This window comes from Babylonia areolata, chromosome 25, assembly GCF_041734735.1.
Source record: "Babylonia areolata isolate BAREFJ2019XMU chromosome 25, ASM4173473v1, whole genome shotgun sequence".
NCBI lineage: Eukaryota > Metazoa > Mollusca > Gastropoda > Neogastropoda > Buccinidae > Babylonia > Babylonia areolata.
In genome coordinates, this window is record NC_134900.1 from 19,990,990 (window position 1) to 20,008,604 (window position 17,615).

The 17,615-nt window shown below is 39.7% G+C and overlaps 1 protein-coding gene across 4 annotated transcripts in view; it reads right to left on the reverse strand.

Annotated features, from left to right (window-relative positions):
- The window catches only part of LOC143299952 (endosome/lysosome-associated apoptosis and autophagy regulator family member 2-like), an 84,601-nt gene that overhangs the window by 44,727 nt on the left and 22,259 nt on the right, over window positions 1–17,615 (reverse strand). For all 4 annotated transcript variants that reach the window (XM_076613498.1, XM_076613496.1, XM_076613495.1 and 1 more), the window contains exons 4-11: window positions 10,661–10,808; window positions 9,228–9,317; window positions 5,503–5,611; window positions 4,289–4,435; window positions 3,623–3,711; window positions 1,838–2,123; window positions 1,322–1,542; window positions 381–445 (exon numbers count right to left, since the gene is read on the reverse strand). In XM_076613498.1, coding sequence (XP_076469613.1) covers window positions 381–445; window positions 1,322–1,542; window positions 1,838–2,123; window positions 3,623–3,711; window positions 4,289–4,435; window positions 5,503–5,611; window positions 9,228–9,317; window positions 10,661–10,808 — 1,155 coding nt within the window. The remainder of the gene's footprint in view (window positions 1–380; window positions 446–1,321; window positions 1,543–1,837; window positions 2,124–3,622; window positions 3,712–4,288; window positions 4,436–5,502; window positions 5,612–9,227; window positions 9,318–10,660; window positions 10,809–17,615) is intronic.

Consider the following 17,615-nt stretch of genomic DNA (forward strand, 5'->3'; position numbering starts at 1 on the left):
ATTATTATACTGCCCATCCATTCAATGTATTGGCTGAAAATATAAAAATAATAATGTTCAATATTCTTATGCATATTATCTTGAAACAGTATAATGTGAAACTAATGTAATCAAGTCCCACTCATAAATAAATGCTCAATGATTTCTCTATTTTTACTCATATATTTATTCATCTGTGCAATTTCCCCTATATGTGCTAATGTCTTTATTGTAGGTACATTTCTAAAAAAAAAATATATCAAAATTCAGCAAGTGAATGTGATTGTTTTACTTAATTATACCTTTGACTTGACCTGAATAAAACAAGTCTGAAAAAGACTGACCGATAAATTTATGCACAAAGATCATAGCCTGTGGAAAAGGGGGTGTGGCCAACTCACGTAAATTCCTGGCGTTTCACACTGCCGGACCAGGTCTTCACCACAGCATTTCTGCCCATGGCGTTCTGCACTCACACATGTACCCATGCACACACACACACGCACGCACACACATGCATGCATGTGCACATACACACACACACACACACACACACACCAAACACACACACACACACACCATCAGCCCTCAGTGTCAACAGCCAATACCATCAAACAGGTTGGTTTTTATTTTCAATAAAGAACTCTGACTTCAGGTATTTTTGCAGAAAATGCACAAGCTGATATCTTTTCCTTATTTTTTCCTGAAAGCACAATCACAATGTGTACCATCTGAGCAATTAAACATACTTTTACAATGATATTTCTTGATGACCTCAGCTAAAAGGCAATGCTTCCTTATATGGCAGGTATTAAACAAACTGCTATGGAACTCAAAACAGTTACTCTGATCTTTGAAAAAACTAACACAATAATATTTTAGAACAGTAACTGTGAACATTCAGACATATACGAAATAGGCAATCAACTGTGACAATTTTTTATTTTTTAAAACAATACAGAAACGGGGAGTTTGTATTACTATTATACTCCCAGTTTGGTTAAAGAAAGTTACCATAACAAACTGATCCAAAACTAGACACTGCATAAATAAAACCTCCTAGACACAAAAGGCTAGAAGGCTTCAATCCCTGAAGAAAGCATGTATAGAATAACGCCCCACCCATCTGGCTCCCTAAATTAGTTTTGTCATTTTCTCATTTTCTTATTCACTTAGACGTAACTGACTGATAATATGAATGATGACAATTATGACACAGGAGTGAATCACACAACTACACTATTCCTCCCTCTCCAAACCTTAAAAAATAAGTACCCCCCAAAATTCAATAAACAGTACAAAGAAAGCAAAAAAACTGCAAAGTGCAAGATGTGTTACATACCACCAAAAAGACCAGCTGACAGTTCTGCGTGCAATTGACCTCAAAGTTGAAGGTGAGCTGGCCCAGGCTGACCATCTTCTCCATGGAGGTGGAGGGCTGGCCACGGAAGCCATCCACATGGAAGCCCAGCACCAGGAAGCTCTCACGGTCAGACGGCCCAAAGCTGGTGCTCAGGTACTCCCCAGCCGGCTGCCACCCTGCTGTCTCCGCACACTTCTCCACTGACCATCACAAGCACAAGAACAGAGTAAAGATTCCAAGAAAACAACATCAAATCAAATGTCAAAAAATAATCTAAATAACATAAGTGAATAAATATGCCATCAAACAAACACATACACAAGAACTTCAACAAATAAGGCCTTCCAACCAATACATAAATAAGTCATCAATGATCACACACACACAAGAAAGCCAACCAAAGCAAACAAGGACAAATGAAATAAGTCATCAAATGATACACACACAAAAAAGTCAACCAAACACATAAGGCCTTCCCAAGAGGTGGTCACTCACTGCCCAGAGGGATGCAGTGTGACGACACGTTGGGGGGCATGACCATCCACCACTCGTACTCCAGCCCGTACTCTGGGGAGGTGGACACGGGGCAGGGCTTGCAGGTCAGACGGCCATCAGAGAAGAAGCCCTCCCCGCAGAACTCACAGTGCGAGTCATTTACGGGGTACATGCCGGGGTTGCAAGGGGGACAATCCTTCCGGTCTGTGCTGGCAGGCAGAGCCACCGAGCCAGAGGCCTGGTCGTTGCACACCTTGGGTTCGATCCACTTGTAGATTTTACGTGTCTGCCAAGAAAAAAAACCAAATGCTCATCATTTTCAGAGTTCATAAAAAAAAAGTGTATTCTTTGGAACTTGCAGTTTTCATCTTGGGTTCATGGTGAAATTTTGCTGAACTTGCAGCAAGCAGCACGGACTGCAGGCAATATAAGCACCACTCATAACCAGAGGTGGTTTCTTGCATTTTTGTAAAATGAAAAACTACAGCTGTCATTTAGAAACCACTGAACAACTAAAATTTTTGGCTGAAACAATGACTTTTCAAGCTGTTAATTGTACATGTGTTCCGGGAACAGCCATTTATGTATTCAGTGACAGGCCATATGCAGCCTGCATACCTTAAATGATCTCTCAAAAAATTTAACATTTTATTTCAGCATACCTTCTTTTATGAAGGATTCCTTAACTCTTTCCATATGAACGGTGAAAGAGACAATGTTAACAGCATTTCACCCCAATTACCATCATCAAAATATTGAAAGCGAAGGCTCTTATACTGAAGACGTGAATGTTGACAAAGAATACCACAATTCTGACGACGGAAGCTAAATGTTGGGTCATTGAGACATCCACTGGACATCTGAGGGGTCTGTGTAGAGAAGAGAGGACTGGTCGTACTGAGTGAGTTAACTCTCCATGTACTCTGTATCTTATCTTCCTTTCTTTTCCTAAAACAGCAAAGTATGCACTAAAAATGTATAAAATAGAAATAATGTTCAGACATACGCCCACATACTGACAGAAAAACTATAATATTGTGAAGTTTGTGGCTGGGTGGTTTGCACACTTACTGACAAAGGGAGAGGTCATTCTGGTGCCCTAGACAGGCATGGAACATAGCAGCTAATCTTTTACACAGAGATGCACACAACTTGGAGAGAGTGATGACTGATGAGGTTTGTGGTCAGAATAAACAAAGCACTGATCTCACATCTCTAAAACTGATAATAACACCAACAATCCACTTTTTCTTCCACTTTTCATCAGGACATGTCATGCACAGACAAATAACAACATGGCACAGGTGCACAGTGCGACAGACTACTGGAGAGTTCCATGCTTACATGACTCACTGAGACACCTCACATGTTCTGTGCTCTTGAAGTTGATTGGCTCTCCAAAGTTGCAAGCAACAAAGACAATCAAGAGAGGCAGGATGTGTGAAACAGAAGACTTTTTTCAACTTACTGTTTCATATCTTGTTGTTTTTTTTATTGTGCATACGATGGCACTTCATTGTACAGACCTTGGTTGCAGCAATGGAGGCTGTCAACTGAAGAGGACAGCACATGTTTGCTGCTTTTGTCTAATGTCCATTGCCTTTGGCACTGCTCACGATTTTGAGTAAACATCAGATGCATATATGCACAAGATCCAAGATGGCTGCAGAACTCTCCAGTAGACCAATTCTTTTGTTAGTTTGTTTGTATGTGTAATTGACATGGACATGGGGAAAGAAGAAAGTGGATCGTAGTGAAGGAAGGCGACAGGAGGCTGACCCTGACCTGCTTGTTCTGGTCACAGGGTGTCTGGTACTCATAGTAGTCGTACTTGGTGCAGGGTGGGCGCTTCTGGCAGGACGCTGATCCTGGGGCTGTCAACAGTCAGCATCTGGTGGTGTCCGTTTAGTCTCTAATGTTTGGGTGGTTGGGTGTGTGTGGGGGAGGGGAGGGGGGGGGGCATGTGGGGGGAGTGGGGAGTGGGGGGGGGCATGGGTGTGTGTGTGCATGTATGTGTTGTTGGGGGGGGGGGGGGTTAGGTGAGGGGGGTGCATGCATGCCTTCGTGTGTATGTGTGTGTACGTGTGTGTGGGGGTGTGGGCATATAAGTGCAGGAGTGTGTGAGTGAGTGTATTGTTAATTGAGAGAGAGAGGGAGGAAGAGAGAGAGAGAGAGTGTGTGTGTGTGTGTGCATGTGAGAGTATATCACAGGGAATAATAACAATCAATAAATGCAATCTTCAAAAAGTTATTAACATGCGTATATAATAATGATAATAATGCAGATTGATGCTCACACTTCCCAGGCAAAAAAACCGTGGCATTTAAAAAGTCATGCATGCATAAATATACATCCATGCCTGAACTACACAGAAAAGCCTGTGCACATACAAACAGACCCACCCACACAAACATACAAGAAGCTAATGTAGTTAAAGAGCACATGCTCACCTGAATATTCGTCAACTTGGCATGACTCACACTGGTTGGCTCCCCTATTGGAGAACTTGTTGGGGTCACAGGGGGCACAGAAAGCCGTCCCCCCACTGCTGTAGGTTCCGTTGCGACACTTGGTGCACTCAGAGGTGAAGGCCACGCCTGAGGGAACACACACACAATGAATCACTCTCTTCCCCTCAAAGTTCCTGTCCCTGTGTATAAGGCACATGCTGTGCAGTACCCTGTCAATACCCAGTACCCAGTGAACGCCCACCACCCATTTTGGGTTAAAAACTGTGCTGCATGGTAAATATCTTGTAAACTCCCACCCACCACTCTGAAAAAAGAAGAAGAAAATTATTATGAATATCATGAGTTTGCTATGTGTGATTGTGTAACTTTACAAAGCAGTGCAGTTTTAGATCTATTTGTAAAGATTACAACACCTGCATGAGATGTCAATGTGTCAATGAAAAAACAAGTGAGAGCATGTTGTTATTCCATGATATGGTGTCTTGTTTCAGCTTTTTTGGTTCTCACTCCCAGTTGCTCTCTTAAACATGCACAAGCACAGAGAGAGAGGAGACTTTAGTACAGAAACATCCACTGCACATCTGAGCAGTTTCCTATTGACATCAGCAGTTAATGACAGACTTCTCAAATGCACAGCCAGCACTTTACGGCTAAGTGAGGGAATGGGCTCCCAGTGAAGAATAAAGTACCCAATAAACACCTTACCCCAATGTCTGGGGGAAATTTCTGCAAAGAGGGGGTGGTCACTTACAATGTAGTTTACTGTATTTGACTGATAAAAAAAAGACTTTCACAGAGGAGAGGCTTACAAATGCAGCCTGATCTTAGGAGCAGCATACCAGGGAAAACTAAGAAAGAAAGAGAGATGAAGAGGGAGAGAGAGACACACAAAGGCAGACAGGCAGACAGACAGACAGACAGACAAACAGAGAGAAAGAAATAAAAAAAAAGGTATCACAAGAAATAAACTGGAACTTACATACTACTATTTTGGTAGTTTACAGCAAACTTTATTTACAACAAACAGTGGAGAAAAACTAAACAATATGAGTAGACTTAACAGACATGAAAATAACCAAATATAACACAAAATGAAACAAACAAAAACAGAATAACACACACACACACAAAAGCAGTTATAACTAAATTGCTGATAAATGACAAAAACAAACAAAACAGACACACCACAGTACCTGTGACTTCAATTTTTCGAATGAGAATGGGTTTTTGAGATGTCACCATATCAGACAAGGCTCCAATTACACGCCACTGCAAGATGTTTGTTCCAGACTTCAAATCCACCTGTTAAAAAAATAATAATAAACAATAGAAAAGCAGTTGTAAATTTCAGTTTGAAAGAGATGCCAAAAAAAAGCATGTAGACCGATCATAAAGCTACACTGTATCTGCTGAAGAGATCAGAAAAAGATAGAAACAAGAGAAGCAAGGCCTTCAAGACTCACTTGTGAGACACTTAAAAAAAAAAAAAAATTTTTAATCTAATGTTAAAATGTGTTCTGTATTTGTTATTATAAAGCTTCGGGTTAAAAGAAAAAAAAAAAGTCCTAACGGCAGATTCGAACTCTGCATGTTCGGGTGAGAAGAAACTGTCTTACCCATTACACTATCATGGCTCCTTAACTGACGTTCAAAAATATAATATTTAAACATGATTTTTGACTCACTTGTGTAAACAAAGTGAGTCTATGTTTTAACCCGGTGTTCAGTTGTCTGTGTGTGTGTGTGTGTGTGTGTGTGTGTGTCCGTGGTAAACTTTAACATTGACATTTTCTCTGCAAGTACTTTGTCAGTTGACACCAAATTAGGCATAAAAATAGGAAAAATTCAGTTCTTTCTAGTCATCTTGTTTAAAACAATATTGCACCTCTGGGATGGGCACAAAAAAAAAAAAAATGAAGCCTAATTATATGCAAACAGCATTTACTGTTATATTTATATTTTTTTGTATTCTCTAAACTTGGCACTTTGACCTGATATTCTGACACAACAACAAGAGCAGTCATTATTATCATTTTTTGTTCAAACAGGAACTTCTTTTGCTAAGCATGGAAGTTTTATCTATTTTGCAAATGTTTTGGTGCAGATAGTAAAAAAAGGAAATTACTCTGTAATTAATGCGAGGGGACATAATTTGCTTTAAACTGATCTTTTTCATCTTAAACATTACATTTTTTTTCTTTTCTTTTCTTTTTTCTTCTCCCAAGCTTATCCATCATATTTAATACAGAGCACTTTTCAACCATTTTTAAAATCCCTTTTTTTTTTTCCCTCCTAATGATTCCTTTACAGGATAAAGCGTGAAGCACAAAGGAGTCTTGAAGGCTTTGCCTCTTGTTTAAAGGGTGATAAATCAATTGCAGTATTCACGGTGAGAACACTGTTTAAATCATATTATTCTGGTGTATCTTGGGCATTCAAAAAGTCTTTAAGGGCAATTAAAAATTCTTTTTAAGTCTGTGGTAAAGGAGACGTGGCTATCACCGCTATCACACTGCAACATTTAGCTAGCTGTTTTCTCTGGATCTAGATAGATGTACAAGTTTCAGTTAGTTACACCCGGTTGACACGGTCGATTCAGTTTCTCTTTTATGTTCATTCTAGTTTTGTAGTTTTAAAGTTGATATGAAAATTGAGTATTTTGTTAAACTAATAACACATAGAGCCAAGTACAAGTACTTCTAAATGTCTTATGAAGTGAAAAGGACTTCATTTTGAGAAAAGTCAAGACTGGAAATTTTTACATTTCATCAATTCAAGGGTATTAACTCACATGTTTATTATTTTTAACTGTGAATTCCGACTGATTCTGTGGATATTTTTTATAGCAGTTTGGGGCATAATCCAGTAAGTGATGAGGCGTTCACAAATCTTTCTCTGAATAAATATTTAACGGTCTCCTTCTCCAACTTTCCATCACATGTTATCGTGTATTGTCGATTGAATATAGGATTGAACGGGCAGGTCAACAACTTGAAACAAAATGGCATCGTTCGCGTTTGCGAAGAATATGAGCACGCGATTTGAATGTGTATAAATATGTGTACACAACTGATTTTTGCCCATGACCTTCAGGGCTCAGCCAATAGATCTATGAAGTCCACTCGTCGTATTGATTTCATTATTTTCCGAAAAAGACCACTTCGGCAAATGAACATAGTGAAAGCCCTGTACACAGAGAGTAAAACACACAAGCTTTTTATGTATTGAGTATAATTTCAAAATGTAATGTTTAAGATGAGAAAGATCAGTTTAAAGTAAATTAAGTCCCCTCGCATTAATTACAGATTAATTTCCCTTTTTTACTATCTGCACCAAAACGTTTGCAAAATAAATATAACTTCCATGCTTAGCAAAAGAAGTTCCTGTTCAAACAAAATATGATAATAATGACTGCTCTTGTTGTTGTGTCAGAATATCAGATCAAAGTGCCAAGTTTAGAGAATAAAAAAACCTCATAAATATGACAGAAAATGCAGTTTGCATATAATTTGGCTTCTTTTTTTATTTATTTTTTGTGCCCATCCCAGAAGTGCAATATTGTTTTAAAAAAGATGACTAGAAAGAACTGAATTTTTACTATTTTTATGCCTAATTTGGTGTCAACTGACAAAGTATTTGCAGAGAAAATGGCAATGTTAAAGTTTACCACGCGCGCACATGCACACGCACACACACACACAGACAACTGAACACCGGGTTAAAACATAGACTCACTTTGTTTAAACGAGTGAGTCAAAAAGGAGCAGATGCCTGATCTAAAAAAGCAATGCCAACAACACCTGGTGTTCCCAGGCAGTGGGTCACCTATCCAAGTACTAACAAGGCCTGAGGTTGTTTTGCTTCAGAGATCTGACAGATGACAACCAATGTTTTCAATTATAACTGGTGAGTGTAGCACACTGTCTTGTGTGTCTGGAATGCTGCTGATCCCACGGTCACTCCCTTCAGTCAGTGAGATGTTATGTCTGTGGCTGTATTCTGCCCACCTCTCTGCTCTGCCACCCCATTTAGGCAGGCATATTCAGTTTTCTGGGCTGGATGCATGCTGTACCAGTGTTTATATATCTGAATGACAAAGAAAGCATCTTGTGTAAGAACGTGTGTGTGTGTGTGTGTGTGTGTGTTCACATGCTCATCTGCATGTACATGGGTGAGTGGATAAGTGGGGGAAGGGACAGAACTGCAAGGTATAAGGTGGTTATCTGCCTATCTTCATTGTGTTTCAAGTATGCAGTGTATGTGTGTTAAAAACCAGATTAGTTTGCAAAAGAGCAATTCTCTTTAAATTATATTTACAAATTTATTGACAAAGTAATTCATGAATTCATTAACTGACTCACTCCTCTCTCGCTTTCATTCATTCTGTAATTCATTTCCTGTTGGGTTTTTTTGGGGGGGTTTTCATGGAGTGTTTTTCTGGGTGGGGGGTTGCTTTCATTTTTTTAATAAAATTTTCTTTTTGTCACAAACTTCATTCTTGCATTCATTCTTTTTTTTTTTTCGTAATCATAACTTCCTTTTCTCTTTTTATCATCAAAAACCAACCATGGCTGAAAAAAAAAAGAGGTGGCACTGCACTGTGACAACACTCTCCATAGGGAGAGCAGCACTAATTTCACGTAGAGAAATCTGTTGTGACAACAGGGTAATATAATACAAAAAAACAAAAACAAAACAAAAAAACCCAGTACATTACAGAACAATACAATGCAATACAAAACAACACAATAAAATATGGCACAATACAGTTTAACACAACACAGGATAATACAATGCAGTATAACACAACAGAGTACAGTACAATACAGTGCAGTGCAGTACAATACACTGCGATAAAGCACAGTTCATACAACGCAACATATTTCAGGTTGGCAGATGATGAAAAGAGGACGCTCACCGTCATGGACTGCCACTTGCCCTCTTCTGTGGTGTCTGGCCAGCTGCTGCCGTTCTCCTCATCTGAGGACAAGCACTGGTCGTTCTGCACCTGTACTCACACACACACACACACACACACACACAAACACACCACTGATTCCATGCTAGTGCCTGAACCCCCTTTGTGTGTATACACATGCAGAAGATCAACACGCACGTTGAAGATCCTGTAATCCATGTCAATGTTTGGTGGGTTATGGAAACAAGAACATACCCGGCATGCAACTCCCCTCGTCCCCCCATCCCCTAACCACCTCCCCTCAACCCCACACAATGGAGTATGGCTGCCTGCACTGCAGGATAAATAAACAAAATGGCCATACATGTAAAATGTTACAGGTCTGGATGAGAGAACATGTGCGTGACTGAAACATGATTGAATGACACAGGAAATGAATGATGAGCACCCAACGGCAGCTGTCAGTCAGCTCTACCCACGTTTGCAGCCTGTTGTGCAAATGACTCTGTGTTTGTCAAACGCCTAGAGCTTAATCTGTGACCAAGGATAGGTGCTATATAAGCATTCATAGCATAATTATCATTCATATGTTAGTGGTTTGGTTCTGATGGGGAGTGTGGCATATTCTAGCTTACTCAGCTTGTATCAGAGACTGAAAACTTTCAGTCAGGCCAAAACCAAAGTGAGAGCTGTGTAATCAATGGTTTCTCTGCTGCAGTTGGAATTTATTTATAGCTTAGTCTTTTGTAAAGGACAATGACTCAAACCAGAAGGCAAGATTGTGCAGACTCTTAGTGCAGCAGCCTTGGGGGCTAGTTGGTCTTATGGACCATCCAAACACCATCTGTCCTAAAACCCTCTTGGCCAACAGAGTGGGCAAGACACACTCTACTATAATCAAATACTAGCCCAGATAGTCAGGACAGCAGTTGCCTGCTCTGCTGTTCTCATGCTCATAGTCAGACACAACTATTACAAATACATAATACATACTTGTCAATCTTTTTCTCCCTTTTTTTGTCTCTCTCTCTCTCTCTCTCTCTCTCTCACACACACACACACATGCTTCAAATCCATTATTTTAAAATGTAAAAACAGCACTGCATCATAGAATATCTTCTCGGCCTCTCCTCTGGGTCAAGACAAATACAACCAGCCATGGTGAGGCAAAAGCCAGAAATCAGGTTTGAGGAATAACTTTGAGACAGGCACTTTACTGTGATTTTCTTCACTTCACCAAGCTGAGAATGGGTAACTGACTTTGGCTGGGGAAGGCAAGGCCTTTCTTAATGCCAGACACTTGACAAAATGACTATCAGTCCACTGCCTCTACAGGAACAAACAGCTGCCCCTAACTGGAACAAACTTTAGACTGAATTCACTGCCCTCAACAGAAACAGTCAGTCACAGTCCATGACTATGAGAGGACTCACGATAAAGTGGAAGATGGTCTCTGGGTCAGTGTACTGGTACTCAAAGGCCACCTGCCCTGCCTTCACCAGCTTGGTGGAGTACGTCAGGGTGGTGGTGCACACTCCGGGCATGGCATACATGTAGGATCCCCGAGCTTTCCACATCATTCTGAAACACACACACACACACACACACACACACACACACACACAGAACTGCCTGATTAGACTCATTCACATTTTGCTGGCAATCAGAAGATGTGAAACCACATGAACCTGAAACACACACACACACACACACACACACACAGGTGTCTGATTGTACTCATCCCCACTTTACCAAAGCACATGCACCAGCAATCAAAAAAAAGAGAGTGAAACTAGCTTGATGGAACACTTGCAAGATTCTTTAGATGGCAGTCCTGAAATCAAAGGGAATTAACCTCATCGTTATTCTTCAGCGATTTACTGATAACTGAATTAATAATAGTAATAATAATGGTATTTATATAGTGCTGAATCTTGTGCAGAGACAAATTAAAGTGCTTCCGCACCAGTCATTCACACACAATTCCTATTTGCAAAAAGTAAAACCAACAGTTTTAAATGCAACGACAGCTGATTTCATGATTTTGAGTGTTGATGGCTGTTCCTTCAATCGAAGGGAACAAACCTTGCCAGTATTCTTCAGACATTCACCTATACCAACTTACTTCCCTTCTCTGAGTTCCCATGCCACATGCAACTGACGTTTTGTGTGCCATTAAGTCTTGGTATTAAGTTTTTAGTCTGCAGCAATGCCAGCTACAAATGAAAGAGGCAATTTGGAATTCATGGAATGAGTCAAGAACTGAATGGAGACTTTTTTGTTTTTCTTCTGACTTTTTTTGGTTTGTTTTTCCTCTATTGTGAAAAATACAGTCCTGAAAATAGAGAGTGCCTTTGATCCTCCAGAATCCTTAAAGCATGTGTACATCATATGTTGCACTAGCTTCCAATGTCCAAGAGAATAAAGTTCTTTGACTGGTTCTGCACACTTGTGCCTTTCTGATCTAGTATCTAGTACAGATTTACCCCACCTGTTTTCTTTGTATGACACACTCATGTTTAAAATCCCACATCAGACACAATTTCCATAGTTACTGAACAGTTGCAGACAATGGTCCTTGGTTCTGGAAATTTCTTCCACAGAATATCAGACACTGCTCTACTGTTACATCTTTCAAATCTATTCTTTAAAAATTTTTTGTGATAATCTGTGTGGGCACTAGTGTATGGAGGTGTGTGTGATGGGTGGAGGGGTAGAGGAAGGAGACAGAAAGGTGTTGGGTGTTGTTTCATCTTTTCAAAAACAGTATTTCTTGGGAGTTTTTATCTTTAATATTTTTCATACTCATGTACCTTATCCACGCAACATGTATTGTTAAATACCCTCAGAGCTGCTGGTTAAGTGTTACAAAAACATACATTATTATCATTACTACTGTTTTAAAAATGTGTCATTCCATTTCTATTCTTTTGTTATCCACATTTGTGTTGTGTTAACTGTACTCCAAGGGTAGTGTACATTCACTCACACACACACACACACACACACACACACACACACACACACACACACATTCATCCATCCATTCATTTTAAAGCCATATCAATGCAGTATCTGAACCCTAAACAGTAAATGTCATCCCCTCTCCTAGCCCTCTCAGCCAGTCTGTCCCACTGAGGCCTGGGCAGATGGCCAGTGGAGCCAGGTCCATTATCAATGTAATCATGTCCAAAGTGGAGCTCCATGTCATAAATGGTCACTGTCCATTTCAGAGTAATGACAGCAGACACCATGTAGATCACAGCTCTATCAGTCACTTCTGACCTTCTCCAGGAGACCATACAGTGAAATGGAGATTAGAGGATTTGGGGAAGGAAAAAAAGGGATGCTTCACTGTCTGAAAGTATACTGGCTCAAGCTCAAGCTTAACAGCTCAAGCGCAAGCATCTGTCACAATTCACACACAGCATCAGCATGAGAAAGAGAAAGAAGAGAGATAGATGGGAGGAGAGATAGAGAGACAAAAAGAAAGAGAGGACAGACAGAGCTAAACAGAGACATACAAGGCAGGAGAAAACATTGTGAAGAAGGTTAAGCCACACACACACACACACACACACACACACACACACACACATACAAGCAGAAACAGAGATTGATCAGACAGTCACTGAAAACCTTGTTGTGCCCCTGTAAAAGCAGGGGGGAAAGAGCAATAATGCAGAAGCAAAAGGACAACAGATAAAAACACATATTACACTCATAGCAAAAACTAAAAGTAAAACATAGTTAAAAGATTCTGACAACCAAGCAGAGAGACTTCACACACACACACACACACACACACAACACACACACACAACACACGCACACACACACACACACACACACACACACACACACACACACACACACACACACACACACACACACCAAGCAGACCATAATTATACACCCTGGGAGTCCTTAAAAGGGTATGAGGAAAGCACTGAAACAGACACTAAAACTCTACGTCAACCAGAGCAACAGAGAGACTCACAAAGAAGTGCATTGTATGAGTGTGTTTGTATGCATGACTGAAACATGATTAAATAACACAGGAAACAAATGATGAGCACCCAGTGGTAGCTGTCAGTCAGCTATACCCGGGCAGGCAGTCAGTTGTGCAAATGGCACCATGTTTGTGAAGCGTTTAGAGCTTGGTCTCTGCCTGAGGATAGGTGCTATTTTAGTATCTATATCATTCATTCACTGATTAAGACAAACACTGACACAGGCAGACCAAGGTAAACACAGACAGCATGAAAAAAAATAGACTACAACGGACACCAGGCAAATCAGACAGACAAAAATAGACTACAACAGACACCAGGCAAATCAGACAGACAACACTCACCATCATCTTAATAACAACAGACATCATCATCATCATCATCATAAAGGTAATCATAATCAAAATAATAACTATTTCAATTACATCTTCCATCAAAATAATCATGCCCAAGGCAAACTACAGGAATGTTAATATGTATACTAAAAACTACACAAAACACATAATTTAGAAACAAAATAAAAAAACAACAGGAAACATTTACAACACCCTTCAATAAGTCATCACAGAAAGCTGTTACCAAGCAACTGCAAGTTGTCAGTACATCAGAAACTATTTTCAAAAAGTCATCTTTCTGTGTCATACTCCATTCCTCCCTGCTCTGCATTTCCAATACCTCTCTCACACTGGTTTGACAACTTTCAATGTATGTCTTAGTCATCTTCTCTCTCTCTCTCTCTCTCTCTCTCTCTCTCTCTCACACACACACACACACACACACACACACACACACACACATACACATGTGCGCACACAGATATACGTATCCAAAGACAAAAATGAAAAGCACAATATAATAAACAGTTTATCAGAAACAAACAATTCGGAAGATGAATAAAAATGCATGAGACAAGATCACCCATAAGAGTAAACGCTAAATGTCAACTTCAATAAAGATTTACTATTTAGATCACAATACAGCAAAACACTAGAAAGATAGAAAGACAAGGAAAGGAAGGGGCTCAGCTTTACTGTGATAAAGGGCTTTAAGTGATTTTTTTAAGGCAGAAGCTATTTCTACATGACACATTACAGGGGCTAAAAAAAAAAAAAATCAGTAATACATTGATATAGCATTTCTTTAAAAAGAATGTGAAGACACCCGTCACATAATTTATCTGTATTGTCTCAAGAAATGTTTATTTATTTACTTATTTATTTATGTATTTATTAAGATGTTTTACTATAGCACATATTCTTGAAGCTCTATGCATTTTACAGTATCATGTCATTGCCAACATTGTCTGTTGCATGTTTCCATGACACTTTTCATTTCTCTTTTCCTGTCCATTTGCAGGTAACCCTGTATAACGACCACAGCAGAAAGATGTTGATGAATGAATGTAAGATTTGTGGAATGGATGGGTGAATGATGGGGAATTAAAAAATTGTTGAAAAAAAAATGAAAAAAAAGAGACACATTACAGGGGAGAGAATTCAATACATCTGGAGCATTTAACTTGAGAAAAAGCTTCTTCACTGCAAGTTCCTGGGGACAGAGAGATGATGAAGAGTTTGAAGATGAGTGCAACTTTCTAAAGAAACAAAGACAAAAATAATAACAGAGAAAGACAGGCAATAAATAAAACTGATTTAGTGAAAGCAAGGAACTACCTTCCATTGTAGTTCCTGAAGGTTCTTGCAAAACTTTTTTTTAGTCTGTCTCAGCCACATGCACATTACTTTCAAACAAATAGATGACCATGAGATCATGAAAAGTTTTACTGTTAGTGCTGTCAATCTTAAACAAATAAAAACAGCAGGGAAAGGAAAAGACAGTCATACTCACAGAAAGGATTTTAGCACAAAAACAGTACAATTGAACAGTTTGGGGGAAGGAAAAAAAAGGAGAAAGGGTGTGTTGGAGGATGGGATACCACAACAAAACCTGACAGATCCTTTGACATTATCAGTTTGACACTTTCCCTCCCCCAGTTTGCCACAGTGCTCTTTGTTGGTTGGGGGGTGGCAGGGAGGGAGGGCTTGGTGGGGAGGGGGGGGGATGGGTCCAGTGGATCATTGACGACAGCAGTATTCAACAGGGTGCGTCAGGACAAATGTCAACAGCCGTGCTTTGGCAAAGGATGGGAAGTTCAAAATTCACATGGCTGAGAGGCTGTGTGAAGCTGTACTGTTTTTGTCCATCTCTCTCATGCATGTGTGTGTGTGTGAGAGTGAGCGCATGCTCCTGTGTGTGCATGCACATGTGTGTGCATCTGTGAGTCATTGTCCTGGTCTGTATGTATATGTTTGTGTATACACTTCTCAATGTATTTTGTCAGGTGTTGGGCTTTCCCTATGTGTGTATGTGTGCATGTGCATGTGCACGTGTGTCTGTGTGTATGTCTGTGTTCTAATGTGCATACTATATGTTTGTGCATACACTTGTCAATTTGTCAGATGTTGTGCTTTCTTACTTTCTTTGTGTGTGTGCATATGTGCAAGCACACATGATTGTTTGCATATGAGTGTGTATCAGAGAGAGGGAGATTCAGATTCAGATTATTTATTCATCAATAGGCCTAGGCCCCTTATGAAGGGGTAAGTGACAATATAAGTAATAACAAACAAAATGAAAATATATAACCAACCATAATAAGTACACATATTACATAAACGCTGCAATCAAGTACAGCATCTTAAGATGTCACGATATCCCGAAATTTAAATGCCTGGTGTAAAAACAGTGCCAGATTCCATATATCAGCACGTCTTGTGGATGACAATAATAAACTCAACTTGAATAAACATGGCTGTCGATAGTACTTAGGTGGTATATATTTTTCTCTAATTCTACAAAGAGCTGGACAACGAAAAACAAAATGTACCTCGTCTTCCTTGTCTTCTTTACATAGTGGGCAAATTAAATCACTCTCAGTAAAATCTCTGTATCTATAGTAATGTGTAGCTATATCTGACACGCCTAACCTAAATCTTGTTGTTACATACTTCAAATACATGTCCATGTTACATACCAAATAGTTGAAATACTGTTTAACATCATGCGTATGTCTAAAAGTTCTATACAAACTAAATCTTTCACTATTTTGAATATGGTAATTCCAGTCCTGCCATCTACAATCAATCAAGCGTTGCCGGAAAGTCTTACAAACTGATTTATACTACCAACACCTTCATTCAACCATACATCACCAAATCCATATCTAAATAAACAAATACGTACATCTGTGACCCAATTTCTCTTTCCCCTAATATCTAACTCATACAACATTTTGTAAGCTCTATAAGGTATTCTATAATCTTCCATTTGTAACAACTTAAGCCAATAACGTATACACTGTATAGCAGAGTTAATATATATCTGATGTCTATTTGTTTCACTATAAACAAGATCATTAAGTGTATGCAGATCTACGCCTAGAAATTTCTTCTAAGTGTATGCAGATCTACGCCTAGAAATTTCTTCAACGCAAGAGAGAGGGAGAGAGACAATGTGAGTTATTTTCTAGCTGAACTTGCAGGCTTTCAACCATTTTTCAAACTATCTTGGCAGACAAAGACAGGATGACAACAAAGTGATTTTTCCCCAGTTATGTACCTTACTGGCTTCTAAGCCATTCTTGTAACTGTGCACAAGGAAAAGAGAAAGACACTCAGAGAGAGAATGCAGAAGAAAGATAGATGGAGAGCAAAACAGAGACAGAGAGAGATGGAAGATGGAGAGCAAGACAGAGACAGAGAGAGATGGAAGATGGAGAGCGAGACAGAGAGAGATGGAAGCCTCTGAACTGGGTGAATGGATGTGGCAATTTCCTGTATAAGGAAGAGCAGAGAGACAACACGCCATGCAAACACACTCACACAAAAAATGATAATAATATTTTTTTTTAAAACTAAAAACACCAGAGAAAGATAACAGACAGACAAAGGAAAAGAAAAAAACAAAATGGGACAGAGATACTGGACAGATGATAAAGGAGAGGAAACATTTTTATAAAACAAAAAAATAGGGGGGAGGAGGGGTGGGGGGGGGGTGATACAGAGACAGAAACAGCATCAGCTCTCCAAAAAAAGACAAAAACTTCAGTGTTCCTCTGACTGGACCGACCAGACCAAGCGAGCAGTCACAGTATTGATCAAACCAAAGTGAAAACCATCAGTAAAACTGGGAGTGTGGGGCAACAGCTGTTGCCATTCACCTGCCCATCCACCCCACCCCCACCCCTACATTAACAAAACTGTGTTATGTGTCCACTAAAGGACATAGCATCCACTGGGCCAAAGCTCACTTTTCTCCTCCTCCTCCTGAGCTTTGGTGATGAGGCAGGCAGGCAAATATGTGTGTGGTATTGATC